We start from the raw sequence: 27,682 nt of genomic DNA, 5'->3' as shown, positions 1-27,682 counted from the left end.
GTTTCTTTCATGCATACGATGTAATAAGTTTGAGTATACAGTGGACCAATAAAGTTTACATACACCTAGTTCAATTAAATTACGACACGTTTTTTTGTTTCAAAATTAATAAATTTTGTGTTTTTTTCTATCCATTTCAGGATATGTATATTTAACATTAAATATAGCATATCAAAATATTTTTTTTTTTTTATTTCAAATAAAAAAAATTAATGCGGAAGCTTAAAATGCGCCTAATCCATATCAAAAAAGTTTACGTACACCAATGATTATTTATATAAATCAAAAGTAATTACAATAGTTTTACCGGTTTTTGGCCTACATTTTGTTGCAATTATTGTCTCTAGACGTCGACGTATGCTCCCCACTCGATTTCTAGTATTATTTCCGCATATTTTGACCCACTAAGTCGATGATCCAAAAACCGGTAAAACTATTGTAATTACTTTTGATATATATAAATAATCATTGGTGTACGTAACCTTTTTTGATATGGATTAGGCGCATTTTAAGCTTTAGCATTAATTTTTTTTATTTGTATAAAAAAACAATATTTTGATATGCTATATTTAATGCTAAATATACATATATTGAAATGGATAGAAAAATACACAAAATTTATTCATTTTGAAACAAATAAACGTGTCGTAATTTAATAGAACTAGGTATACATATGTAAACTTTATTGGTCTACTGTATATGTTATAAAAATATAGCCGTTTACTGAATTTCTAGTTGTAGGATTTATAAATATTTTCGTATTGTTATCGATGGGGATTATAATTTTTAGTGTCAACAAATCACACGTACACCTAACGCATTTATTCTCTGTAAACTGTAAATATGGCTATATATGTATATAGACATAAAAAAAACTTGAATAATATGATGTATGTATGTTTTTGGCAATCAAGTATTGAGAGTATGAGTGCTTTTGTATGCAAATCTATATTTAATTTACGCAACACATCACATGAAGCTAACAAAAAGACAAAACATCATGGAAACCGTGTTGATAATAGAAAATATTATATGTACATACATACATAAAACTCAAAACTGTTTTCAAGATTTAAATAGTAAGAGAACATTATTTAGAAACAATCTTAGTAAAAAATATGTGGCTACCAACCGCGTTTTCAAAAACCTGACTGTAGCAATAATCATTTGCAAGGGAACTTTCCACATTTCAACAAAATTAGAACTAGAAATATTTTTGAGTTCAAGACAAGTTACGAAAGCTAACTTAAGATACTTCTTATATAATTACCGAATTAAACATACTATAACTATTTTTAAATCTTCCTATCGCTTCTTCCAATATGAAACTTTGTAAACTCGATTTACAATTATTTCTCGCCCAAACCAATCATTCCATATTTGTATTACTCAGTTCAGTTTCTGCACTGCTAGAATTCAAAAAACAATCGCTCGTGTAAATCTCTCATTATGAGACAACTGGAATATTACAATATCATCCAATAGTTATAGTAAATTGGTTGAAATTTGTGTTGCTCATATAAATTTGTATATATTTTACACAGACAGAGTTCACAAGAAGGCGTGGCATTTAGTTAGACAGTAGTTATATATTAAGAGTATGATCTTATTTACAAATTAGTTCTTAGTTAAAGTGTATTTTCCAAATTTAAAACCTTAGCCAAACGTACAATTTGTAAAAAAGTCGGTGTATGGCAATGGAGCGAAAAAAAAAAATTGTTTGAACATAAGCTAAGCATTAAGGAGGCGCATTCCTAGGGATTATCTATCAGAAGCCCAACATGCTTATCATAAAGGCAAGTCAATGGATACTGCCCTGCATACTGTCGTGTTATGGCTTGAGGAAGCCATTAGGGTTAAGGATTTCGCTGTTGGGACCTTCCTTGATATCGAGGGAGCTTCCAACAATGTCCTGCCAGAGGCAGTCATCACTACTCTAGACGGTTTTAGGGTTGAATCAAACCTCAAACACCTCGTTCTCAGTCTGTCTGTGCAACAGAGTGATTGAAACGGAATGGGGCAACGCTCGCGCACGACGAAGTGTGAGTAGGGATACCCCACAGGGTGGAGATCTCTCTCCTCTTTTATGGATCCTGATCGTTAACGACTTACTCAAAAAACTCGAGGATCTTGGCTGTCAGTTGATTGCTTATGCAGACGATGTAGCACTTATTGTTAAAGGAAAGTTCCTTAGAACCGTGTACGAGTTGACGCAGGGGTATCTCAACGTCGTAACAATCTAGGCGGTCAGTGGTCTCACCAACCCAAGTAAAACCGAAATGGTTTTATTCACAAAAGATATAAGATCCCGGTGGCACCGCTGTCGCTAAAGGGAGACATTCGCCTGCAACCGGCGGATACAGTGAAATATCTAAGGCTCATCCTGGATAGGAAGCTTTCATGGAAGCCGAATATCGAAGAGAGAACAAAAAAGGCCTATACTGCTGCAGAGGAGCCATTGGCAAGAGATGGGGCCTCTCAGCGACTGTTGTTCTCTGGCTCTATGACACCATAGTCAAGCCAATTATGTTCTATCGAGTTTTTATGTGGTGGAGGGCTTTAGAGAAGACTACTACTCATGAGCGTTCAACTCGTGAGCGTTCAACGGGCTGCGCTCATCAGCATATGTGGTGCACTAAGGTCCACTACAACCGTAGCATTTAACGCCATTTTGAACATAATACCCGTGGACATCGCCGGAAGGTGTATGACCGCGAAGGTGGCTATTAGACTCAGAGAATCTGAATTCTTAAGGGGCTATACCAGTGTGACACTTTCAAAAAAATTTTTTTTTTTTTTTTCTTTTTAGATAGTTTATATATTGAAAAATATCCTGTGAAATCGGCAAGGTCGTATCTTGAATAGTTTTTTAATGTCAGAGGTGCAAACATACATATGTATATAAGTGAAATCGATTTCAAATTAAGACTGGGTATAGATGAATACATTTACTATATGTACAATGGACTACCACCTTTTTGATTGGTTGAAAATTGTCAATAAACATTTTGAATTTTTTTGTTTTAGCTACTCATTCGACCGGAATCATGCCAGCAGTTGAGGCACTTTTTATTATTTTTCAATATTTTTCTAAAAAAAAATAAATTTTAATATAGCTAAGAATATACTTTATTACGTCCATAGAACGTCGAAACATTCAATCTAGTACTTTCTTTTAAAAAAATTCACGAAAATCGCCTAATTTTTCATGCGTCACACTGGTATAGCCCCTTAAAAGAACGCATATCTAAACACTCCGATATCCTCAAACACTTTGACTGCATACCGGATCATCTGGATGATGGAGTCGCCAAACCGAACTCTGGCGGCTCCTTCTCTGCCCATATACCGGAAGCTATGGCTGGGAAGAAGCCGTTGGAGGAGAGGGGCAGCGAGCTTCTTTACGGATGGGCCAAGGCTTGGGGAGAAGGTTGGTGGAGGGGCTTACTGTCGGGAGCTCTCTATCAACTCTAGTTTCAGACTTCCTGACTATTGCAGTAGATTTGCTGCTCCGGAGTGCGGCCTCCTTTAGAGAAGTGACCATCACCTTGAACTCATTTACGGTGCGTTCAGAGTTGGTCGAAGACTGCCTAACATCGCTATCAACAGCATCGAGTGGACTTGTGATAAGACTGGTATAGATGCCGGGCCATAGCGGAGTTGCAGGTAATTGAAAAGCTGATGAGCTAGCAAGGAAAGGCAACTTAGAAACATTATCGGTAGGATGGGAGCGGGTCGATGCTCCCGCATCCTCTTGTGTTCTACTACTGGATAGCTGGGCTTTGCGGAAGCTTGGCCAACGCTGGGCCACCATCGGCACTTTTGCAGTCCCAAAAGCTTTTGGCTCAAGATTAATCGCAGCTGATCTAGGGATCTCTTTTCCCTATGTATGGCTAGCCCTGCCATTGCCCTATTGCCGTACATGCTGTAAGATTGGGAATCTTACCAGACGCCGTCTGCAAAAGCTGTTTGGAAGAAGATGAGGTAGAAACAGCTCAACACTTCCTTCTTGACTGTCCCGCCATTGGGAGGTCAAGACTTATACACTTAGGAGCGAATAACTTTAAACATCCCACCGAACTGGCGGGTGTTGAAATTAAGCGCCTATGCAAATTTGTATTGGCTACTAAGCGTTTTGCCAATCTGTAACCGAACCAGTCCACGTGCGATCATTGATCAGCCGTCTAACCTAACCTAACCCTAGCCTAAACTAAGCATTATTCTTATTCTGTTTATCTCAATCTAACTATTAGAATATGTTAATTATAGCATCTTCATTTCATAGCGGTAGTTCAATATTGTTATCGTGATTATAGCTATAACTGTACATATCAATTACCCTTGTACATTTACATGTACATATATGTACATATGTGAAACAATAAACAGTAATTTCAAAAATTTTCGAACTGATGGGATTCCAATCAGACATTTACATACATGCAAAACTAAAGTATTTAAATATATAGATATAATCAAATTAAATAGAATCGTTACGTATAAATATGTATATAAAATATGGTATATATCAACACAATTACATTTTCTTAAATTTAATAATTTATAGTACCAGTAAAATTAGAAAAATCAATTATTCCAATTATAAACTATTACCTTTCAGTTGACTCTTTATTCAGTTAATAATAGCAATTCAAACTAAACATTAAAATTGTGTTGCAAATTATAAAGTTTTTTGTTGATTGCGATTCTGATGGTAACGTTGATATACAATCTCGACGCGGCCCCACCCACTATAGTACAACAGTTAAATTATTAAGTAATACTATGCAAACAATTGTAATTATTGTTTCCTATTTTAGTATGATTACATTGTTAATTATCAATTTATATTAAGAATTTGAACTTCTTTTTAAATATTTTTTCCAAACATGCATACTTTCTCGTATAGTACTCGCAGGGAGGTTTGACAGGTTTTCCTTTTACTTTTAATATTAATGTGAAGAAGCACATCTCTTCAGATTACAAAAGCAACACCCAACCTCCTAAAATATCAAGCAAGACAATTTGCGAGGTTTGTTCAAAAAGTATCACGAATTTTGTATTTCTTTAGAAAGTTTTTATTTATTCACGAATACCTATTTTGCCCCTTCAAAGTAATCACCCCCAGATATATCGCACTTCTGCCAGCGTTTTTTTTCAGTCCTCAAAGCACTTAAACATTTTTTTTGTGATCTTATTTAGCTCCTCCTTCGATGCAGTTTTAACTTCTCAATCATACCTCAATATAGCTATAATCATGGGCCACTTTAGTTTTGGGTACAAAAAATCACAGGGGTCAGGTCTGCCAAATATTCTTGTCGACCCTCTGAGAACATTTTATACCACCGAAAAGCATTTTTTTTATACAAGGTAGCTTCACCATACGCCACAGTCAATATTCGGAATCCGTCCGCGCACTTAATTTTGTTTTTCACTCAAAATTTTATGCATTTCTTTGATCCATTTTTTGAAATATGCAAAAATCAAAGGCGAATCAAAGCGCGTTCAATCAAAACCGTTTTCAAAATAAAAAATTAAAAATGGCAGACCTTGTCGTCATAATCGATTAAACGGAGCCAACGAAAATTCAAAGTTCACAATACTTTTTAAACACTTTTAGATTAAAAAATTGGTGTAAGTTTATATATTATAGAGAGTTGGGTGTGGAGTTGTAACGAAGATAAATATAAAATACTTTTCGCATATCGACACCTAAAATCCAAAACAACGTACCACCAAAAATTCGAGATACATATGTATATAGATATTGATTGCGATTAATTATACCTACCACTTATGTATATGTTAAAAAATAAGTTTCTGCTATGTACATATATACATGTTTCAATCTGAGCAATTTTTATTTCATATCGTTTTTCCTTCTCATGTTAACTTATGGTTTCCATGGTAATAAGAAATTTTAAATAAATAGATTGTTAAGTTATTCGATAATTAGCAAATGATTCTCGTGCGTTTTTTCTCAAAACTATGTTTTTCGAACTGGTAATTTTTTTAATTACAATTTTATTTTCAAACTTCCCTGAAGTCAAGTCGAAACCTTATTTAAAATTGCCTTTTTTAAGACGCTATACCAGTGTAACCCATGAAAAAATTAGGCGATTTTAGTGAATTTTTTAAAAGAAAGTACTTTATAGAATTTTTTGAAGTTCTTTGTACATATTAATGTGTATTTTCAGTTATATTTTAAATTTTTTTTCCAAAAATATTGAAAATAACGGAGTTATATGCTGCTTTCGGAAGTGTTAAAAAAAAGTTCCCCAATTGCTGACACGATTCCAGCCGAATGAGTAGCTGAAACAAAAAAATTCAAAAAGGTTATTAAAGTTGAAGATATTTCCTATACAATGACCTACGATTTTGGACAAATATCAAAAATTAACAAAATGACGTAGTTCAGAAAAAAATCGTTTTTTAAGTAAAAAATTGTCGTTTATTTTTAACCAATCAAAAAGATCTTAGGTCATTTTATAGTAAATATATTCAGGAATACTCAATTTTGAAAAAATATCTTTTCGAGATGAACGCGTTTAAAATTTCAAGTATCCTATTTATACATGCGAGCGGTCGCTCTTTAGAACGCTGCCATTCAAAAATTATTCAAGATACGAACTTACCGACTATCGAAAAAGAAAAAACAATCGATTTTATGAAATTATCGCACTGGTATAGCCTTTTGCCTCTGATTACACCTAACCGCTAATGAAAGAGATGTTACGTTACTTTGCATTTTGGGTGACAATATACATACGTTGTCGTAAACATATATGATATATACGTATGGTCAAAAAATTATTATTTAGGCCCTACTGTTTTCAGCCAAATAGGTCTAACATTTCCAAAGTTTTGTCAAAAAATTATTATTTAGCCCCTGTGCTGTTTTCAGCCAAATAGGTCTACCGTTTCAAAAGATTTTAGAGAAACGGAAATAAGGACTGTCCCGTAAAAAATTGACCCTTCGTTTTTCATTAATAACAAGAAAAGCAAAGAATTTTTTCAAAGTCTTGTTTTATTTCTTATTAATGAGTACTATAGAGATTACAAATTATAAATAACATTTAACAAATTTTTTTTTTTCTGTAAAAATGTCTTACTTTTTTTTAAGGCCCATCATTATGTTTTGTACAGTGTTTTCATCCATAGTACCGTACGACCTTCGCCACTTATTTCTAAAATCTTGTAAATTTTTTGCAGTACCTTTACTCTTCCGGAGATTCGATTTCATTAGAGCTCAATATCTCTCAATAGGTCGAAGCTCTGGGCAATTAGGTGGATTCGCTTTTCTTGGAACAATATTGACATTATTGCTTTCATACCACTCCATGGTAGCTGTAGAATAGTGAGAGGTTGCTTAATCAGGCCAGAACATTACAGTACCCTCATGTTCGCGAATAAATGGCAAAAGACGTTTTTGAAGGCACTCGCTAATATAAATTTTTTAATTGATTGTGGTCTGGGTTACAAAAAAACTGGTTCTCAAACCGCAAGTACATATCGCTTGCCAAACCATATACTGCTTGGGAAATTTGGTCATTTTCTTTTCCTTAAATTTTCTCTGTACTTGCCCCTTCTTCATACAGGTATAATATTCTTGCCCCGGTAACTGTTTGAAATCTGCCTTAACGTAGGTTTCGTCGTCCATCACGCAACAGTCAAATTTTGTTAGGTATCCTTCATACAAATTTCGAGCTCGTTTTTGAGCAACCAATTGCTTTTCATCGGAACGACCTGGCACTCTTTGAACTCTATATGTCTTTAGCTTACTATCACTCTTTATCCTTTGTACAGTACTTTTAGAGGTACCTGCTTTAACAGCAACATCTCATACTGAAGTGTTGGGATTCTGCTTAAAAACTTCCTTCACTCTTTTTGCCAAATTTCCTTCTGCACCTGCTTTTCTACCTGAACCTTTTTTTCGTATAGTAGGTACACCCTTTTTGTAATTCGAAACAACCCTTTTAATAGTACTTTCCGATGCTCCAGTTTTTTTTTAGCTATAACTGAATATTTTAATTCTGGATTTTCCAGGTAAATGGACAAAACCAATTCGCGCATTTTTTCTTGATTGCTAGACATCTTAATAGTTTGAAGTGTTGACACCAAATGTTATATATTTTGTTAATCGTCAGATTATAGAGAAAAAAACAAGTCCCCATTGAGACTAATGCCATAAACAGTTACGTCATAATCTTAAGGAATAAAAGGGTCAATTTTTTACGGGACAGTCCTTATATACACCTTCTCCTTTGTTGACGATCGTCAGAAATTGGTTTAACGAGTTCCAACGTACTCGTACGTTGGTTTTGAATAGCCCATGCCCTGGTGCCTCTAAAACTACTACCACAGTGCATAGCGTGACTGTACTTGTGTATACTTCGTCCTACGAAGAAGGCGAAGGCTGTCCTACTTGGAGATGGAGCTTTTCTATGTCGAATTAGTGGATCGTTTTCCTTTCTCCATTGCAAGCTAAATATTTTTCGGAACGTCCACGTAAATTGCCAACATAGAAATTTTCAACACTACCGAAATTAGGACAAGATAGCTCCATAAATAATACGCACTAACTACTAATATTCTAAATAATTATACTGTTACTTGTTTCAACTGAAAACTGTTAGGAATAATTGTATTTTTCCCAACAAATACAAATTGTAATCCACCCATAATGCATCAGGGTGTTCATTATTTCCCCGAGTTGTTTTTTTTTTGTAAACGCGCCTTAAAGTTTCAATTTTTGCCCTAAAAAAGAATCCAACAATAAACAAGTCCTTTATCTTCAATTGAAATCGCGGTTGAAGTTAAGTATCAAATGTACTGTATTGATACATAAACCATGATACACCAATGATAAATCTATAAACCATTTGTATGAATGTTCAGGGTGTTTATATATATCCATCGTCAAAAGTCCATGAAAAACAATAAGATACAACAAAATATTATTATTATTATTATTAAAAAAACACAAATCAAATTGATTCAATATCCTACCAAATATATGAAACGAGATATTTTTCCAAATAGTTGAAAGCGAGATTCTGATAAAAAGAAAAAAATTGTATGCAAAAAATTATTAATATTTTTTTCGTGAAGGGGAAAATTTCGAATTAGAATATCCCTTTTTCACAGTTGTAAGCTTACTTATTTTATTCAAAATATCAAAAAATCCGCCATACATATTTGTACATTGGAAAAAAATATACTTAGACATATGTATGTAGTTTCAATTGAAAATGCTTGTTTACGATCCTTATTTTTACCTGAAACTTCAGATGGCGTTTACAAAAAAACACAAAACAATCAATTTTGGAAATAACGGCCACCGTAATGTACACATTCCCCATTTTTAACTGATTTGTGCACACAGAGAGGGGAGTAAGTAAGAGGAGTGACAGACACACTTAGTTCTAAATATTCGTTGAACATCACACATTAAAAATTGTTTCGATTACAAATTTCTCAATTATTAACTTTTGACAATTATTTAAAAAAAAAAGTAATAATGGGCAAGAGTTTTATAATAAATACTCAAACGTAAATATTAAAAAAACGAGCAAAGGTGAAGCACACTACAGCTTAGCACACAAGAAGCTGATAGCTTGCATAGTAGCAACGGCAAGAGGAGCAAAGTCAAAGAAATAAATCAGTTTTCTAATAAATTTTCTTCTAACCGCGCCTACAAATTAAAATAACTTAATTACGATTTGTTTATCTACTACAATATAATATTTACGCGATGTATGATTTTAACTGTATTGTAATTGGAATTAAAAGTTTTAGTTTTTACTATTTTTTTTGGACTAAAATTAAAAATCAGCCTACACGCGTGTTTTTGCATCTACTTTCATTTATTTTCGGCTTAAAATACCCTTTGTGTGGGAATGTATGCATATATTATATACTTTTTTAAGTAATTCATTATACTTGTTCATCTTGCTCGTTTGTAATGTTTTCGTTAGTGTTGGCATTAATATCATTGTGTCAGTTTTATTAATAATTGTATGTTTAATTTTTTATTTGTCTGCAAGTTAACGCCTTTTGGGAAAACTAACTTAAAAGGGCAAAAAAAATTAGACAATCGAACATAATTAGATGACAATTAAAGTCAAAAACAATCGTCTAATGTCATAAACAAATAAACACATTTCTTACCGGTACTGATATCTGTTGAGAGGGATGGAGACAATAATTTTTAAATTAGTTTTTATTGTCGTTATAATTTGCAAGTTATTAATATAATTAATATTTTGTTATTGCAAGTTATTAATATATAATTTATTGATTATTATTATTATTATTACAGCAATTAATTTTATTTAAATATATTATTTATTTTGGAATCGTTGTATTTTTAAATGAAAATTTTCCGTCATTTTTGTTTTTGTTCGTATTTTTTTATCATATTTTTTGTCGATTTAAAAGTTTTTGAATGATATTCAATTTTTGTATACAATTATGTATAGTATTTTATATTTTCAATGTTTTGATCAAATCAACCATTCAATCAATCAGTCGGGTGTGGTTTTAAAGCATTTAAAAAATGAGAAATGAAAGTTTTGTATTAGCGCCACTTAGCAAACATATATCGTAAATATTATAAGTATATAGACTTCGTATATATATAATAAAAATGTTTTTAATGATATATACATATAATGTTTCAATTGTTTAATGATATTTTCTACTTTTTTTTCCTTTGCATCTGTTTATCTCAATAATGATAATTTCAAAATTACATTGTATTTACCAGGCTATGCCATATATCAATTGAATTATAGGGCATAAACATGTTGAACTTATAGTGATACATTTATTAATGTCTTAAACGTAAAAAAAGAGGCGTGGGAGTTATGGGAAAAGTGAACATATCCTAACATTGGAATACACAAATCAAGTCATATAGAATTAAAAAAGAGATGATAAGTCAAAATTAGGATATATGATACAGCTAAAATCATTTAGTATAAAGGACACGAACCGAACAGAAAGAATGTAGCAGCTAATGAACTTCACAAAATTAATAGACGAAAGTATTTATGTTCTCACATAGATCACAATTTTATGTACTTGTATGACCCAAGGGAATTAGATATTCAGCCGAAAATTTTGACTGTCTCAGACAAAAATATCAAACTATTAGGGGTGCCCAAAAAATTGAACTCCGGATCCACGTGACAAAAAAAATAAGTAGTTCTCATAATAAATAACAAAGAAAATATATTTCAACTCAAAACCATATTTATACTAGACTAACAACAGAACACTGATTGCTGTAGCTAAAGCGGGCCATCCACAAACGCATTTGTTCGACGATCATGTTCGTTTCAACGAAATTTTCATTTTTTTTTTGTTTTTTTTTTTTTTTTGGTTAGATCGCCGAAAAAACAGCCCTTGGTCGGATAAAATCCGAGTCAATTCCGGTGCGTAGAACCGGCTGTCGTGGGAATCGTATACTTTGAATAAGCAAACGAAATTTTCATCGTTTGCGGTAGTGTTCGGTTTTTAAGGTAAAAAAAAAACTTGTTTTGCGAATTTATTTCTAATATATGGTTTGAGTAATTTAATTCGGACCGTTCGTACATTGATGACCACACTTCTGACAATATATGGTCATTTTTCATGCCGAAATTTTGAGGCATAAGCCGGTAACAAAAAAAATACTTTGCGGTGTTCACCATTACTCGGCTAGGAATTATCCGAAAATAAAAAACTAAGAAAAATTAGTCAAATTATAATCAAATCTTCCCCCATCGTTCTGACAATTTTTTTTTTTTTCATTTAAAAATTTTTGGCGGCCATTTAAAGTGAAAACTGCTTTTTCCACTAAAAAGTTGCGCCATTTTATGGGTGGAAAACACCCTTAATGTAAACAAATCTAAACGATGGGGGGAGGTATTTTCAAAGTTTGAAATGAATCAGTTAAGCAGTTTTGAAATGACAGTGAACATGGGCTTTAAAAAGTAGTTTGAGAAAAATGAGTCTAAAATGTATAAACTAAAATAGTGACGAAAAAAACTTCCCTATATCGTCAAAAGTGTGCTCAATAATGTACAAAAGGTCCGAATAAAATTACTCAATACATATACATACATATTTAAGAAATAAATTCGCAAAAGTAGTTTTTTTTTTAACTTTAAAACCAACTTTTTACAACCCTTAAGTGAAGGCGAACCAATAGGCGTGTTTTATTTGACCATCCCAAGCTAATAGCTAAATCAACGCTCTTAGCTTATTTCATATTTTCGCTTAAAATCGAAGTTTGTTGGCAATGCGGGCGAAAACAGTCAGCTGATATTCAATTTGTTTCAAAATGTTTCAAAAAAAAGGTTAGTTTGATTTTTTAAATTTGTAAACGGGATATTAAATTACAATACAAATATATTTATTTTGTTGATTTGATGATATTAATACAAAAAAATTATAACAAATGTTCATATTTGTATTTATTTTAACTTAAACAAAACACAATATTTCGTAATTTTGGTATGTTTACATTTTCATCTGTCAAAATGAACGTTATCGTTATTGCCCACTACTTTTTAATTGGAAAAATCATAGCTATTGTGAATGCAAAAAAGCGATGAACTGGCAACGCCTCTAGTTCAATATGCAAGCTATAATATCTTATGGCAAGCCATCATAATTATGTTGGCTAAGTTTTCTATACACAATAAGTTAATAGCTTAATTTGCTGGTCAAATAAAACACGCCTAATATCAACAAGCAGTAAATGAATGACGATTATCTCGTTAGTTTCGAGTGAGAAACCGCAAAACTGACGGCGCCAGCACAAGTCAACTTACTTGCTGTGGTTATTTTGCGAATTGTTCTTAAAAATACTATTTTTGTTTTAAGTAAGATGCGAGTCAAAAGGAACCACTTGATTTTGTTAGGAACCAAACGGAATCAAGTGCGCTACATCGTTAGACCTTACTGTGAACGTCAAAAATAAGTAAACATCAAATCTATCTATAATAAATTGTTTGTTACAACACAGTCTTTAATACAACAATAAAAGTTTTGCTATAGAATTCAAGGCCCAAATTGTAAAAGTTTACCATAGTACAAGGTGCGTTCCAAAGTAAACCGGACTTTTTGAATCTAGCGCCATCTATATGTCAACTGTTATGTTAGAATCTGCTATCTGTATCGATTTCCTAGTGAAAATTTCATGACATTTCATCGATTGGAAGTGAAGTTATTGCGTTTTAAGTGTCAGTATGTTTGTGTTATCGGTGTGAAAATGAGCTTCGAACAAAGAGTCAACATTAAATTTTGTTTTAAAATTGGTAAAACTTTTACCGAAACGTTTCAATTGATGAAACAAGTTAATGGCCAGGATTCCCTATCCCGTAGCAGAGTGCACGAGTGGTTTCAACGTTTTCAAAGTGATCGTGAGGACATAAATGACGATCAACATGTGGGCCAACCAAAATCCGTGATCACCGATAATTCCATCGAAACTGTGCGCGAATTCATCAAAAATCAGCCGAAATCATCATTGAAATGGAATTGAACATCTCCAAAACATCGATTTATAGCAACATTTGGGCTTACGAAAGGTGTGTGCACGGTTTGTTCCGCACAAATTGACTGACGACCAAAAATTGCTCTCATCGATCGAGGCTTGTGACCGATTATTTGACAAAAATCACATTTTAATCATTAGCCACTCCCCGTATTCACCTGATATGGCACTGTGAGACTTGTTCCTTTTCGGAAAAATGCATTTCCTCATGAAAGGAAAGCGTTATGCAGACGTAGAGGCAATTCAAAAGGCTTGCACCGGCATACTGGCGGCCATACCGGCCAACGAGCTAAAACACTCATTCGGCATGCTTTTGGACCGAGCAAAAAGCTGTATTGAAGCAGAAGGAGAATTGGAATAAAATAAATGCATTTTGCCAAAAAAACTATTTGTTCTGATTTTTTTAAGTCCTGTTTACTTTGGAAAGCACCTTGTGTAAATAATATACAAAAACTAAACACATCTAAAAATAATTCACTGAAAATACTATATTTTCTTCGCGTAAAAAAAGTAAAAAGTGGCGACAACCGTTGTTTGTTTTTAATACATATTTTGGCGAAGCATCAAATATTTTTTGGAAACCGTTACTAGTCAAGCGAGTGAGTGTGGTAAATTTTTTCATAGCACTATTTTTTTCTGAGTTTAAGTTGCTAGGATAACAAATTTTGTAATAGGTAAGCAAACAACCACTGAAATGCGAAAAATCATATTAAATCTGCATAAAAAAGATAAATCTTTGGGCGAAATCAAAGAAATTGTTGAAAGAAACCGTTGCATAAAAAAAAAGTTATTGATAAACATGGTAAATATCAGATTGTTGAAAGTTTGGCGAGCCAAAAATAAAGCCTTTAATGATAAGTATGTTACCAACACCGCAAAGCACAGTGGAGGAACGGTTGTTATCCTAGCTGTATGGCAGCATCGGATGTAGAGAATTTGGTTTTTATTGAGTCCACGATGAAAAAAATGGATTATTTAAACATTTTGAAAAATAACGTTGCTCCAAATATTGAAAATTTACGACTATCAAGAAATTGGATCTTTTAACAGGACAACGATCCTAACCACAAGTTCAAAATTGTTAGTGAGTGGCTGTAATAATCCTAACGAGCATATGTGGTAGCCCCATAACCGAAAAATCAAGCAGAGGAACATTTCCAGAATGGATGACCTAAAAATTGGAGAATGGAGCAAAACCTGTCCAGAATTTTCAAAAAATTTTGCAGAATGCATCCCTAGAAGATTAATTGAGCTTCTGAAGTCTCAAGGAAAGCAAACAAAATACTAGAATGAATATTGACTTCGTTTATGTACATAAATTTTAACTTTACTGGACTCTGTTTACTTTTTTTGACGAGAAAAAACTAAAGTAGTTTCAAGTTTTTTGTTTACTATTTATACTAAGTTAAACTTTTATAATATAAGCCTTCTATAATAAAACTTTTTACTGTTGTATTAAAGGCTGCGTTGAAATAAACACTTTAATATTAGTAGAATTGCTGTTAACTTATATTTGATGCTTACAGTACGTTATACGGATAGTAGTTTTTATACTCTCGCAACAAAGTTGCTAAGGAGAGTATTATAGTTTTGTTCACATAACGGTTGTTTGTAAGTCCTAAAACTAAAAGAGTCGGATATAGGGTTATATATACCAAAGTGATCAGGGTGACAAGTAAAGTTGAAATCCGGATGTCTGTCTGTCCGTCCGTCCGTCCGTCTTTTTTAAAATTGAAAATGGGCGTGGCGTCGCCCACTTATGGACCAAAAACCATATCTCAGGAACTACTTAACCGATTTCAATGAAATTTGGTGTATAATATTTTCTTAACACCCTGATGACATGTACGAAATATGGGTGAAATCGGTTCACAACCACGCCTTCTTCCAATATAACGCTATTTTGAATTCCATCTGATGCCTTCTGTGCATAATATATATGTACATTAGGAACCAATGGTGATAGCGGAATAAAACTTTACACAAATACGGTATTTGAAAAATATGTAAATGACGGATAATTAAATCTTGATTATCACTTTATCATGCGAGAGTATAAAATGTTCGGTGACACCCGAACTTAGCCCTTCCTTACTTGTTATTAATGTTGTCTTGTGGCTTCGGAGTTACAATTTTTGTTCATCCCTGTGAAAAACAACATTAGAGAACTACTGTAAAGTACGGTTGGTGATTGGTTAGATAAAATAAATATTAAAAAAAATATGTAATATTCCAAATTCAAATTAGCATAAAATGGAGAGACTACAAGGAATACGAATAGAGAACACCCTCGATTTAAGATTTTAGTTAGAGAACGCTATTTTTATTATTTCTGCATTAAAAATAAGATTTGAGTACGCTAGAAAGATAGGAATCGTACAGTTTTCATAAAGGTGAAGGCTTTAAGGCGGTATATGTATATGGTTTGGTTATTTCCTTCGAGAAAAATATTTTCGTAAAGAAAAAATTAAATTAATATTGAAATGTTTAATTTCTTTTCATATATTTAACAAAAACTCTGATTGTAAGTCTAAAACCACATATTTCTACATACTACGTTGGCACCACTAACTTTTAGATATACAAGGTGCTTTCCAAAGTAAAAGGACTTTTTGAATCTAGCGCCCCCTGGTGGCGCCATCTATATGTCGACTGGTACGTTAGAATCTGCTATCTTTATCGATTGTCCAGTGAGAACTTTATGACATTTCATCGATTGGAAGTGAAGTTGTTGCGTTTTAAGTGTCAGTATGTTTGCGTTATCGGTGCAAAAATAAGCTTCGAACAAAGAGCCAACATTAAATTTTTACCGAAACGTTTCAATTGATGAAACAAGTTTATGACGATGATTGCCTATCCCGTAGCAGAGTGCACGAGTGGTTTTAACGTTTTCAAAGTGGTCGTGATGACATAAATGACGATCAACATGTGGACCAATAAAAATCCGTGTTCACCGACAATTCCATCGAAATCATCAATGAAATGGAATTGAACATCTCCAAAACATCGATTTATCGCATTTCGACCCAACATTTAGGCTTACGAAAGGTGTGTGCACGGTTTGTTCCGCACAAATTGACTGACGACCAAAAATTGCTCTCATCGATCGACGCTTGTGACCAATTATTTGACAAAAAACACATTTTAACCATTAACCACAATCAGGTGAATACGGGGACCCGATATGGCACCGTGAGACTTGTTCCTTTTCGGAAAAATGCATATGCTCATGAAAGGAAAGCGTTATGCAGACGTAGAGGCAATTAAAAAGGGTTGCACCGGCATACTGGCGGCCATACCGGCCAACGAGCTAAAACACTCGTTCGACATGCTTTTGGACTGAGCAAAAAGCTGTATTGGAGCTGAAGGAGACTATTTTGAATACAATAAATTGATTTTGCCGAAAAAAACAATTTTTTCTTTTTTTTTTTTGAACGCACCTTGTAGTTTCATATATTATCAGAAATTGACCGATTTGCAAAAATGCACCAGAGAAAATATTCAGGGAGGGGATTTCGTTCTTTTACTTTTAATTTTATAGGAATAAATTAAAAGAAAGCATTTAAGAGATCACAGTTATTCACTTGTGGAAGAAGGCATGCGAATTTTACTTTCATTTTGCTGATATATTTAACATTATCGGCTGAATTAAGACGCATTTGAGTGTTAAAAACCGATAATATTGGTTTCCGTGACATCCAAAACCGGTACAATTTCTGTTTAGAACATCAAATCAATAATATTCGAATTCGTAACGCCTACTTCATTTTTTATAGATTTCAATTTTGATTCCGACAACTGTTGGACTCTACAACAACCCTGATTATACCCCGATTACGATTTGCAACTTCACTTCACTTCAACTCAACTCATTTTTGGTATTACGAACTACAACTAATTAATTTCAATCGAATTTTCGATGATGTTACCAACATAAAAAGTGAATATTTGATTAATTAAATTCACTGTTTGCTCACTATAGCATGAATAAATACAAAAATGCACACTCGCTTTGATTTATATGTATTTAATACAACGACGGATGTGTTAGGGCCACAACTGATGTGCTGCTCATATCTAAAAGCCTTACTGATCACTAAAAACTATTGGAACTTCTTAACACCGAGTAAGTCACAATTTTATTTACAATTAATGAATTTTAAATAATGTTTGGTACTGATACGTAGTTATTTTTGTTAAATAAGGAAGCATATTATTTTTTACTAAATGAGATAAAGGAACATTTCCACAAACGTATGCGATGAACGGCCGTATATCTGTATTATAATTATGTGAACTCTCTATTTCGATGCCGAAGATCGTTTGTTCGCAATATTTCTCACGGAACATTTTATTTTATGTATTCTATGTATTTGCACAAAATAGTTTGAAATTATATATTATCTAATTTATTTACTCGTTTTTCATTTTTTCTTTAAGTTGTTCTCATTCGACAATTTCTCAAGCGATATTTTTTTACGGATTTTTAGTTGGTATCGGCAATACCAAATTTTAAAGCACCAACTAAAATGCAATTGAGTTCAAAATCATAATAGGGGCTTTAGTAAGGGCGATGTAACGGTTTTTTAGTATCACTAAAAAAAACCGAGTACATTTTTTTTTTTTATCTTTTACACTAGGTCAATTCACAATCTGTAACACTAACAAAATGTACAGCAAATATGCAAGAACATTTGCACCAGGTTCTGAATTGCCCTACTATGAAAAATTATCAATAAAAAGCTAGGTGTGTGCAAGCTAATTGAGCAATTTCAACATTGCTCAAATGTGATCAAGAGAGAACAACAAAAAAATCCATTGGACCGTGCCGCTTCTTGCACCGATGCACGCTTTGTGTCCTTGTTCGTAAAAGTTTATTTTGTAATTCTTTCTACTACAATTGCGCTCGGTTTCAAATGAATATTTACAACATACTCGGAAATTTTAATTTCTTTACTCTTTTGATTATAAAGGTCCGTTTCCAGCTCTCAAGAAAAAAAATCTTTATCAGGGGTGTTGTGGAATCCAAGACAGAATTGCTTAGCTGTCAGAATTGCAAACCAATTCTGATTATCAATGGTGTCACAGAATCTGATTGGATTTTCGTCTTTTCGAACATATGCAAAACCAATATTCGAACCAGCTGATTCCTAATGTGACAAAACTTGCAAATGAATACATTTGGAAGCAATCCTATTAAAATTTTTAATGAGTTCCGAATTAAAGAAAGATTTTAAGAGATAGTATTTATCGAATGAATAAAGACGTATTTGGGTGTTAAGTTACGTATATTACGTTTTGTAAATCTTCTTTAAGGGAGGAGCCTGCTTTAGAAGCTTCAATAAATTGATTTTTTTTTGCTTAAATCTCTTTAAAAATTATCTGAGAAAATGTCCCTAAAGTTATAGACGGGAATTCGAAATATTGTCGAAGCTAGAAGAGAAATAGTGACCGAGCGTCTGGCAGATACATATATGAGCGCTTGGGCAAAAAGCGAAAACTTTGACTCGGTTTTTCATTTTTACGATTTTTCTTAATTGGCGGGCAGGATAGAAAAAACTCAACGTCGTATGGAATTAGGGCAAAGTTTATTATCATTGGCTTAAAATTATCTTCTATTTAAACTAAAAAGAACTAAGAAAAGTTAAGTTTGAACATACATATGTTTAAACAACATAAAGTAACATTTTTTTGGTCAACTTGAACATAAGTTTTTAACAAATATGAATCTCTTTTAATTTTTCGTTTCCTATAGAAATTGCGACCTGCATACTGCCCACCGTCCGACAAATGCACACGCGAGATGCATCAGGGAAACTGCTTCCCTATGGCAGAATATCAAAGAATTCGTATCCAAAAATTTTCGGGTTCCAAAACTCAATAATTAAGACATTTTGTGTTATATACTTATGTTTTCCCCTATAGAAATAAAGATAAATTAATTCGAAATAATAAAATAACTTGATTTCTTAACTTATATTTGAAATCTGTGAGCGACTATCTTCTTGCTTTGTTTCTGATAGCAAAACCGATAAAATTGGTTTCCGTGACACCCGAAACCGATACAAATTCTGTTTCGAATATCAAACCAATAATATCAGAATTCATGACACCTACTACTTTTTTTGATCGGTTTCAATTCTGATTCCGACAATTATCAGATTCAACAACACCCCTGTATTTCTTGAGCTGTAGTCAAGTAATAATTTAGACTGCAGGTTACGCATTGTGAATGATCCACATTAGACGAGCAAGAGAGAATAAACAAAGAAAATAAACTTTGTGTGTAATATGTATGTACTATGTGTGTAGTAACATAAATATTTTCGTTGCGATTTAAGGAATGTGGTTGATGATTGGTAAGTTTTATACAACATTTCAAAATGAACTATACTTCAAAATAATGATGATAGGATGAGTTTAACGATTACTTTGAATTTCCTTTAAGAAACAATTGTTGATTTCATGTTTCTTCGCAAAACCAGCGTGCGTTGCCATATTCGCATTTTATTGAAAAAATTTTTTAAAAATTAGTACTAGATTTCTTTAGAGCTGCATACTAGCACAAGGAAATTTACCGCAGGAACTTTTCCTGACCATTTCATAAGCCTTTTTTATATAAAGTTTTTACATTTCTTGAGAGCTGGAAACTACCCTTAACTCTCTAATTCGAGACCACTGTCAGAAACATCATAATTTATCATCATATTTTAAAAACAACTTTTGGACATTTTACTATACGATATTATTATTAGGTACTCGGTGCCCCTCACGCGCATATACATATGTACATATCAACTATAGCAAAGATGGTCATGATTTTATGAGGAAAGTTTGAAATACATATATTTTGCATTTATAACTTGCAGGAATTCAATATCAATTGTGTCGTTCTTTGAAATTTCGTTTAGCACTGATTTTGTCAGTTGCTTTCAGCAGGTTTATTTTAATTAATTTTAATTATTATTCAAAATTCTCTGATCTCCATCGCTGCCAACATAACCTTTGAACACGTTTGTATCATCCCATCTTTGCTGATAACATAAGTATATACATACATTTATACTTATGTATGACAACAAAATAGACGATTTGGTATGCTCTTTCATATTATGCGGAATTTAGACATATAAACATTTGTTGCCAATCAAAATGTTGTGTTACTCTCATCTTTTTACGATTTGCCAAGCTATTTCCGCCAATTTTAGAAAAAAAACTAAAAGCTGTACTCCCAGTAGAAAAATCTAACCGAGCATAAAATAGCTCTATTTTATCATTTGTAATATCAATTGATAATTTTTTGCATAAAAAATTTCATTTTAAACAAAATGTTAAAATTTCATTGAAGTGAAAGTTATTAATATGGCTACAACGAAATTGTGTACATGATAAGTCGCTGCCATCTTACAAATGTTCATGTAGCAGTCTTCACGACGCCATTTGCAGTTCACTGTCGTGCAATCAGTATTAGCTTCCACGATAATTCTTTAAATATATTGGAGTTTCGGTAATCGTTAAACCCAGCAATTAGCGGGTTTTCAATCCCATTGATAAAATCACCGGTTTTGAAATAGTATCGGTCATGAGTAAAAGGTATCCAAATAAAACTTGTCACTTGCATCAAGTGGCAATTTTCAAGTAAAAACGATGTATGTACATGGGTTCATAAATTTTCTATCTACTTTTTACCGAATATTAGGATATACGACTTGCCTTACAAAAGCAGTATATGTATTTTGATGCCAAGAATTTATACAATATGTCAGACTTTTCCTATCTTTCATATACCAACTTTATTTTCGGTATATCGGTTGACTATATGTACCGTATACATCGGTGTAAAATGCAAAAAGTGAGAACACATCTCTTTTCATGTTTCACGTGCCATTACAAGCATAATATTCTGCTGTACTCGCATTAACTTAACCTTAAGGGGGGAGACTGCTTTAGAAGCTTCAAAAAATCGATTTTTTTTGCTTAAATCTATTTAAAAATTATCTAAGAATATATCCCCAAAGTTATAGATTGGAATTCGAAATATTGTCGACGGTAGAAGGGAAATAGTGAAGGAGCGTCTAGCAGATATATAAGCGCTTGGGCAGAAAACGAAAACTTTTTTTCGATTTCTCGGTTTTTAATTTTCACGTCGTATGGAATTGGGGCAAAGTTTATTATCTTTGTCATTACATTATCTTCTATTTAAACTAAAAAAAACTAGGTCAAGTTTGAACATATTTTGATGAAAAAATACTTTTTTTAAATTTGTAAAAATTTTTAGAATTTTACACTTTTTTTAGTTTAACTAGAAGATAAATTATAAAAAAATATGAATATCATTGAATTTTTTGTTTCCAATAGAAATTGCGACCTGCATCCTGCCCGCCGTCTGACGAATGCACATTCCAGATGCATCGGGCATTTGCTTGCCAAAGCCAGAATATCAAAGATTTTGTATCCAAAAAATTTTGGGAGATGTTTAAATATATAACTATAAGCCCTAGAAATTTCACTTTAAAAAATTATTTCTTTCCCTCCGAAAAAATTCTCAAAAAATCGATTTTTTGAAGCCTCTAAAGCAGCTCCCTCCTTAATCTCTTCTATGCTGCAGGTTTAATTCTTTCTACATAATTTCTTTCCAAGAACATGTCGCACAAATAGTTTTCTTAATTTTCTTATGCATATAATGAGATCGATTTATAGATGAACTTTGATTACTAACATATCGTAAAAAGCATGCATTCAGAAAACATACTTATGTGCTATTTCTCCAGTTGTTCAGAGAGATCGGAAACTTGTTTAAATATGTAAGCAATGTGTCAATATCATGCTAAACCTCTACTTTCCAAATTAGAAGAAAAAAATTGTCCAATTCGTATATTTTCATATTTAGTTTCTAATTACTACATATCATCGTTGCAGACTTATTGGTGTGCACAGAGAGAGGAATAGTGGAGTCTTGAGCGTGAAGAGAGTAAAAAAAAAAATTACAAATGTTACCAGTTTTAATGATTTTTATTGGCTTCTCTTTTATATTTCAATACTATATACATATGTATACATATGTGTATATTATACATACGAAAAAATGTCAAAGCCAGCATTTTCAGGGGTGTTGTGCAATCTGATAGTTGTCGGAGTCAGAATTGAAACCGATCAAAACAAGTAGTAGATGCCTTGAATTGATATTCGAAACAGAATTTGCTATCAGAAACAAAGCAAGAAGATAGTCGCTCACAGATTTGAAATAGTAGAAAGTTAAGAAATCAAGTTACTTTATTATTTCGAATTAATTTATCTTTATTTCTATAGTTGAAAACATAAGTATAAAACACGAAACGTCTTAATTATTGAGTAATAATGCGGATATTCAAAGATATTAGATTTCCAAACCGTAATAAACGTAATTTAACACCCAAATACGTCTTAATTGATTCGATAAATGTTATCTCTTTAAATCTTACTTTAATTCGGAACTTATTAAAAACTTTAATAGGATTGCTTCCAAATGTATTAATTTGCAAGTTTTGTCACATTAGTACACAGCTGGTTCGAATATTGGATTTGCGTATGTTCGAAAAAACGAAAATCCAATCAGATTATGTGACACCATTGAAAATCAGAATTGGTTTGCAATTCTGACAGCTAAGCAATTCTGTCTTGGATTCCACAACACCCCTGTTTGTCACATAACAAGTATGCAAAATAAGGGAAGTACGAAAATGTGAAAAAAATATATAAATGCGGAATATTTTCATCATACAGTCAAAATATTCTACCATAATCTTTATTAAAAGAAAAGAAGTATTTCGAAAATTAAGCAAAGATAAATTGAATATATAGCAGGTAAAAAATTTTAATTTAAAAATGAAAATTTTACTTTTTCCGCGGATTCAAAAGCAAATAAAGATAATATATTTAATCTACAATCTATATTTCTGTATAGTGTGGTATTCATTTTAGTATATGCCGCGCAATCGGTGAATTTCAGCTTAATTTTATGAAGTAAATGTATCGGGTGATTTTTTAAGAGCTTGATAACTTTTTTTTTTAAAAAAAACGCATAAAATTTGCAAAATCTCATCGGTTCTTTATTTGAAACGTTAGATTGGTTCATGACATTTACTTTTTGAAGATAATTTCATTTAAATGTTGATCGCGGCTGCGTCTTAGGTGGTCCATTCGGAAAGTCCAATTTTGGGCAACTTTTTCGAGCATTTCGGCCGGAATAGCCCGAATTTCTTCGGAAATGTTGTCTTCCAAAGCTGGAATAGTTGCTGGCTTATTTCTGTAGACTTTAGACTTGACGTAGCCCCACAAAAAATAGTCTAAAGGCGTTAGGTAATCGCATGATCTTGCAGGTCAACTTACGGGTCCATTTCTTGAGATGAATTCGTTCTCTGAAGGATTTCCCTCAAAATGGCCATAGAATCGCGAGCTGTGTGGAGATGTAGCGCCATCTTGTTGAAACCACATGTCAACCAAGTTCAGTTCTTCCATTTTTGGCAAAAAAAGTTTGTTAAGCATCTTGGTTGACATGTGGTTTCAACAAGATGGCGCTACATGCCACACAGCTCGCGATTCTATGGCCATTTTGAGGGAAAACTTCGGAGAACAATTCATCTCAAGAAATGGACCCGTAAGTTAAAAAGCTTTCACCAAGATCATGCGATTTAACGCCTGACCTTTTTTGACCACGTCAAGTCTAAAGTCTACAGAAATAAGCCAGCAACTATTCCAGCTTTTGAAGACAACATTTCCGAAGAAATTCGGGCTATTCCGGCCGAAATGCTCGAAAAAGTTGCCCAAAATTGGACTTCTCTGAATGGACCACCTAAGACGCAGCCAAGTGGTCAACATTTAAATGAAATTATCTTCAAAAGTAAATGTCATGAACCAATCTAACGTTTCAAATAAAGAACCGATGAGATTTTGCAAATTTTATGCGTTTTTTTTTTTAAAAAAGTTATCAAGCTCTTAAAAAATCACCCGATAAAAGAGTTTTAAGAATCTGATCAAATTTACTCACGAAACAAAAAAAAATCTACCTACACATACAAATGTATGTAAAAATATATCTCTATATATTATCTATATATATATATATATATCTTTACAAAACTGTCTTTTATGCAGCTTAATGTTCCCAATCATTAGACTTACTAAAATGGAGAAGCATAAAACAATCAATTAAAAGATATTTTCCACACTTCCAGAAACGGAAATTTTAAGTATAGACCCAAAAGTTATGATGAAATTTTTAATCTAAACGCCAGTATTCAGAGCAGCGAGAACTGGTTTCGAAACAATTACTAAGCAAGTAAAGGACTAAGTTCGGGTGCAACCGAAAACTTTATACTCTTGCAACTTGCTCGAATCAAAGCCAGGGAAATACCTTACGATGTAAGACGTCAACCAGAGAATCGGAATCTAAGGAATTTTATTAATACATACACCATATACAAGTATAACTTATGCACTGACCTACATATATATTCGGCATAAGATTTGATAGAAAAACCAAAATCATTATAAATAGTCATTATAAAAAATCTGATGTTTGAAAATCCTGGTAATGGTTATATGGCGGCTAGGTCAAGTTTTCGCCCAATTGTATCTATTTTAGGTACAATGATATACTGTTATGAGTAAAATACGTTATAAAATTTTCATTGAGATAACTCAAATATTGACCGATATATCCAGCATAAAGTCACCAGTAAGTTCGAAGCTCTTTATATTAGATATAGGGGGCTCAGGGGTGTATTGATCCGATTCCACCCATTTTAGATACACATAATTTCTGCTGCAGGAAAAGGATTCTGTGCATACTCTCACACATTGACCGATATTTTCGATCAATGGTCCACTATAGGTACTGGTGATTTGAACAATTTTTTGTCACAATTACATTAATTTCTTCTTGATTTGTGTACTGGAAACTAAACGAATCAAGTGGAATTTAAAATTGTGCTATATGGGAAGTAGACGTGGTTGTTGTCCGATTTCACTAATTTTCAAAAGCGACATACATAGGAATATGAAAAAAGAGCCACGTTCCAAATTTTGTCGAAATCGGTCTGTCAGATTCCGAGGTTTGGGATTTCACCAAAAAGTGGGCAGTGCCACGCCCACCGTCCGATTTTTATCCCGGCTCCTATAAAGCCTTGCCATACTATTTCGGCAGCAAAGTTTTACGTTTCTGGCGCATTTAGTTATTGATTTATCGCGCTTTTAGTAGTTTTGAACAGTACCGTTATATGGAGAGTGAGCGGGATTTTCATCCGATTTCGTCCATTTTCACACTATCGGAAGCAGTTCTTGTAATATTCTGAGCGAATGTGGTTGTTGTAGCTTTAAAGATTTAGGAGATATGCTCATTTAACATATTAGAATGTGGGATCACGCCCACGTTTTCAAAATTTTAACCAGCGCAGCTGTCTTAGCAACACCAAACAAAAGCTATAAGCCGCTTGATTTCAGAAAAATCTCTATTAAGAGAAATAGAAATGCTTGTAAATGAAAAAAAGGCGTGCAAGACGTGAATGGCAGATAAATCGTTCCTCTTTCACTTAGCTTCAATTAAAATCTGCTTGTACGTAAATTAAAAAAGCGCTTAAACGTGAGGAAGAATTGAACACCGAAATGTACATATATAAAGAATCTGTGTCCAAATTCAAACAAGCAAAATTCCCTTTGGAAAGCCCAAAAGTCCATGAAGCCACCAACTGACTCCAACATACCTATACGAGACTTGGGTGGAAATTGGGCTCGAAGTGACGAGGATAAGGCTAATTGCTTTGTAAATCACCTAGAAAAGGTATTTCAACCCAATTTGCCAAAGAACATCTTTAAGCTGTCAACCTTACCCAACACAGCTAAAGAGTCGCTCGAGTCTCTTAAGACTTCATCTTCTGTAATTATTGGTATCATCAAAGAACTTAATCCAAGAAAGTCGCTGGGATATGATAATATTTCCCCAAAAATACTAATTGAGTTACCAATTATTGCTGTAGAGATGCTCTCTTTGCTCTTCAATGCAATTCTTAGTTTCGGATATTATCCAATTTCATGGAAAAAGTCGCAGATTATCTTGATAGATAAACCTGGGAATGACTTAACACAGCCGTCTTCATACAGACCAGAGAACTGCAACGAGTAATAAATTTTTGTTTATACTTAAGTACTGATCCGTTACTCTGTCTGATTCTGTCAGTTCAGTTCATTTACACGAAGCGCACTGTTTGTCTTCAAATCAGCGATAGAGAACAACTTTGAATCACTAGCGATCAGTTTATACCTGATTTGTTTATGAACGTTCGTATCAGCAGAAAATATCCGAAGTGATGCAAACTCATGCTTCAATGATTGAAATGATCGACAGAGTTTGGTTTGTATATCATCCCCTAAACACTGATTTACTAGTGCATTTTTGTTCTATTTCAAATACATATGTTTGTATATACATGTATGTATGTATATATGTGCATATGTTATATGTATAATGGAAATTCCATCGAGTTCATACATACAACAAATGTATGTATATATCTATGTACGTTCTCAATGGAATTTTTACGCTTCGAAAATTTGTAACATGCGCACATTTTCAAAGCTGATACATTTCTCGCCACACATAATTCAAATCAGTCCAGCAGAAAATTGTTTTTGTTTACTGTATTCATAGATTTACCCATAAATTTACTTATAGTTTGCCCAAAGTTTCACTTCAATTCAAACAATCGTCGCAACGCTATGAACTGACATGATACGATTGCAACCGAAGCCAACCATACCGCTTACACGATCGTGATTGCCGAAGAACAGATTGTTCGTCACGTCACGTCAGTTGACGATGGCGGCTACTCGAATTGATTAACAAACATTGTCTATGCTGAACTGAATTGATTTGATTACGTATTTGGCACGACTGTTTGTTCTGATTTTGTCATACTCGTTGCAGCTCTCTGATACAGACCAATCAGTCTTCTACCCTGTCTTTCAAAAGTATTTGAAAAAGTATTACTATCAAAGATGTCTCCTTTCCTCTACGAAAATAATACAATACCAATGCATCAATTCGGTTTTCGTGCGAAACATGGCACAATAGAGCAAGTCAATAGAATTACTAACGAGATA

The 27,682-nt window shown here is 33.1% G+C and overlaps 1 protein-coding gene across 16 annotated transcripts in view; it reads right to left on the bottom strand.

Moving 5' to 3' along the window:
- The window catches only part of LOC120779425 (plasma membrane calcium-transporting ATPase 3), a 273,340-nt gene that overhangs the window by 213,132 nt on the left and 32,526 nt on the right, over positions 1 to 27,682 (bottom strand). For 7 of the 16 annotated variants that reach the window (XM_040111640.1, XM_040111630.1, XM_040111632.1 and 4 more), the window contains one exon: positions 10,171 to 10,182. The exons of 6 other annotated variants lie outside the window; for them this stretch is intronic. In XM_040111640.1, coding sequence (XP_039967574.1) covers positions 10,171 to 10,182 — 12 coding nt within the window. Of the gene's footprint in view, positions 1 to 5,834; positions 6,313 to 6,604; positions 6,718 to 9,097; positions 10,070 to 10,170; positions 10,183 to 27,682 lie in introns of those variants that run through there. 3 more of the 16 variants (XM_040111634.1, XM_040111636.1, XM_040111637.1) reach the window with 3 other exon arrangements.

The sequence above is a fragment of the Bactrocera tryoni genome, unplaced genomic scaffold (genome assembly GCF_016617805.1).
Source record: "Bactrocera tryoni isolate S06 unplaced genomic scaffold, CSIRO_BtryS06_freeze2 scaffold_11, whole genome shotgun sequence".
NCBI classification, from domain to species: Eukaryota; Metazoa; Arthropoda; class Insecta; order Diptera; family Tephritidae; genus Bactrocera; species Bactrocera tryoni.
Note: the sequence above shows the minus strand (reverse complement) of the source record. Positions and strands in the feature narration are given on the sequence as shown.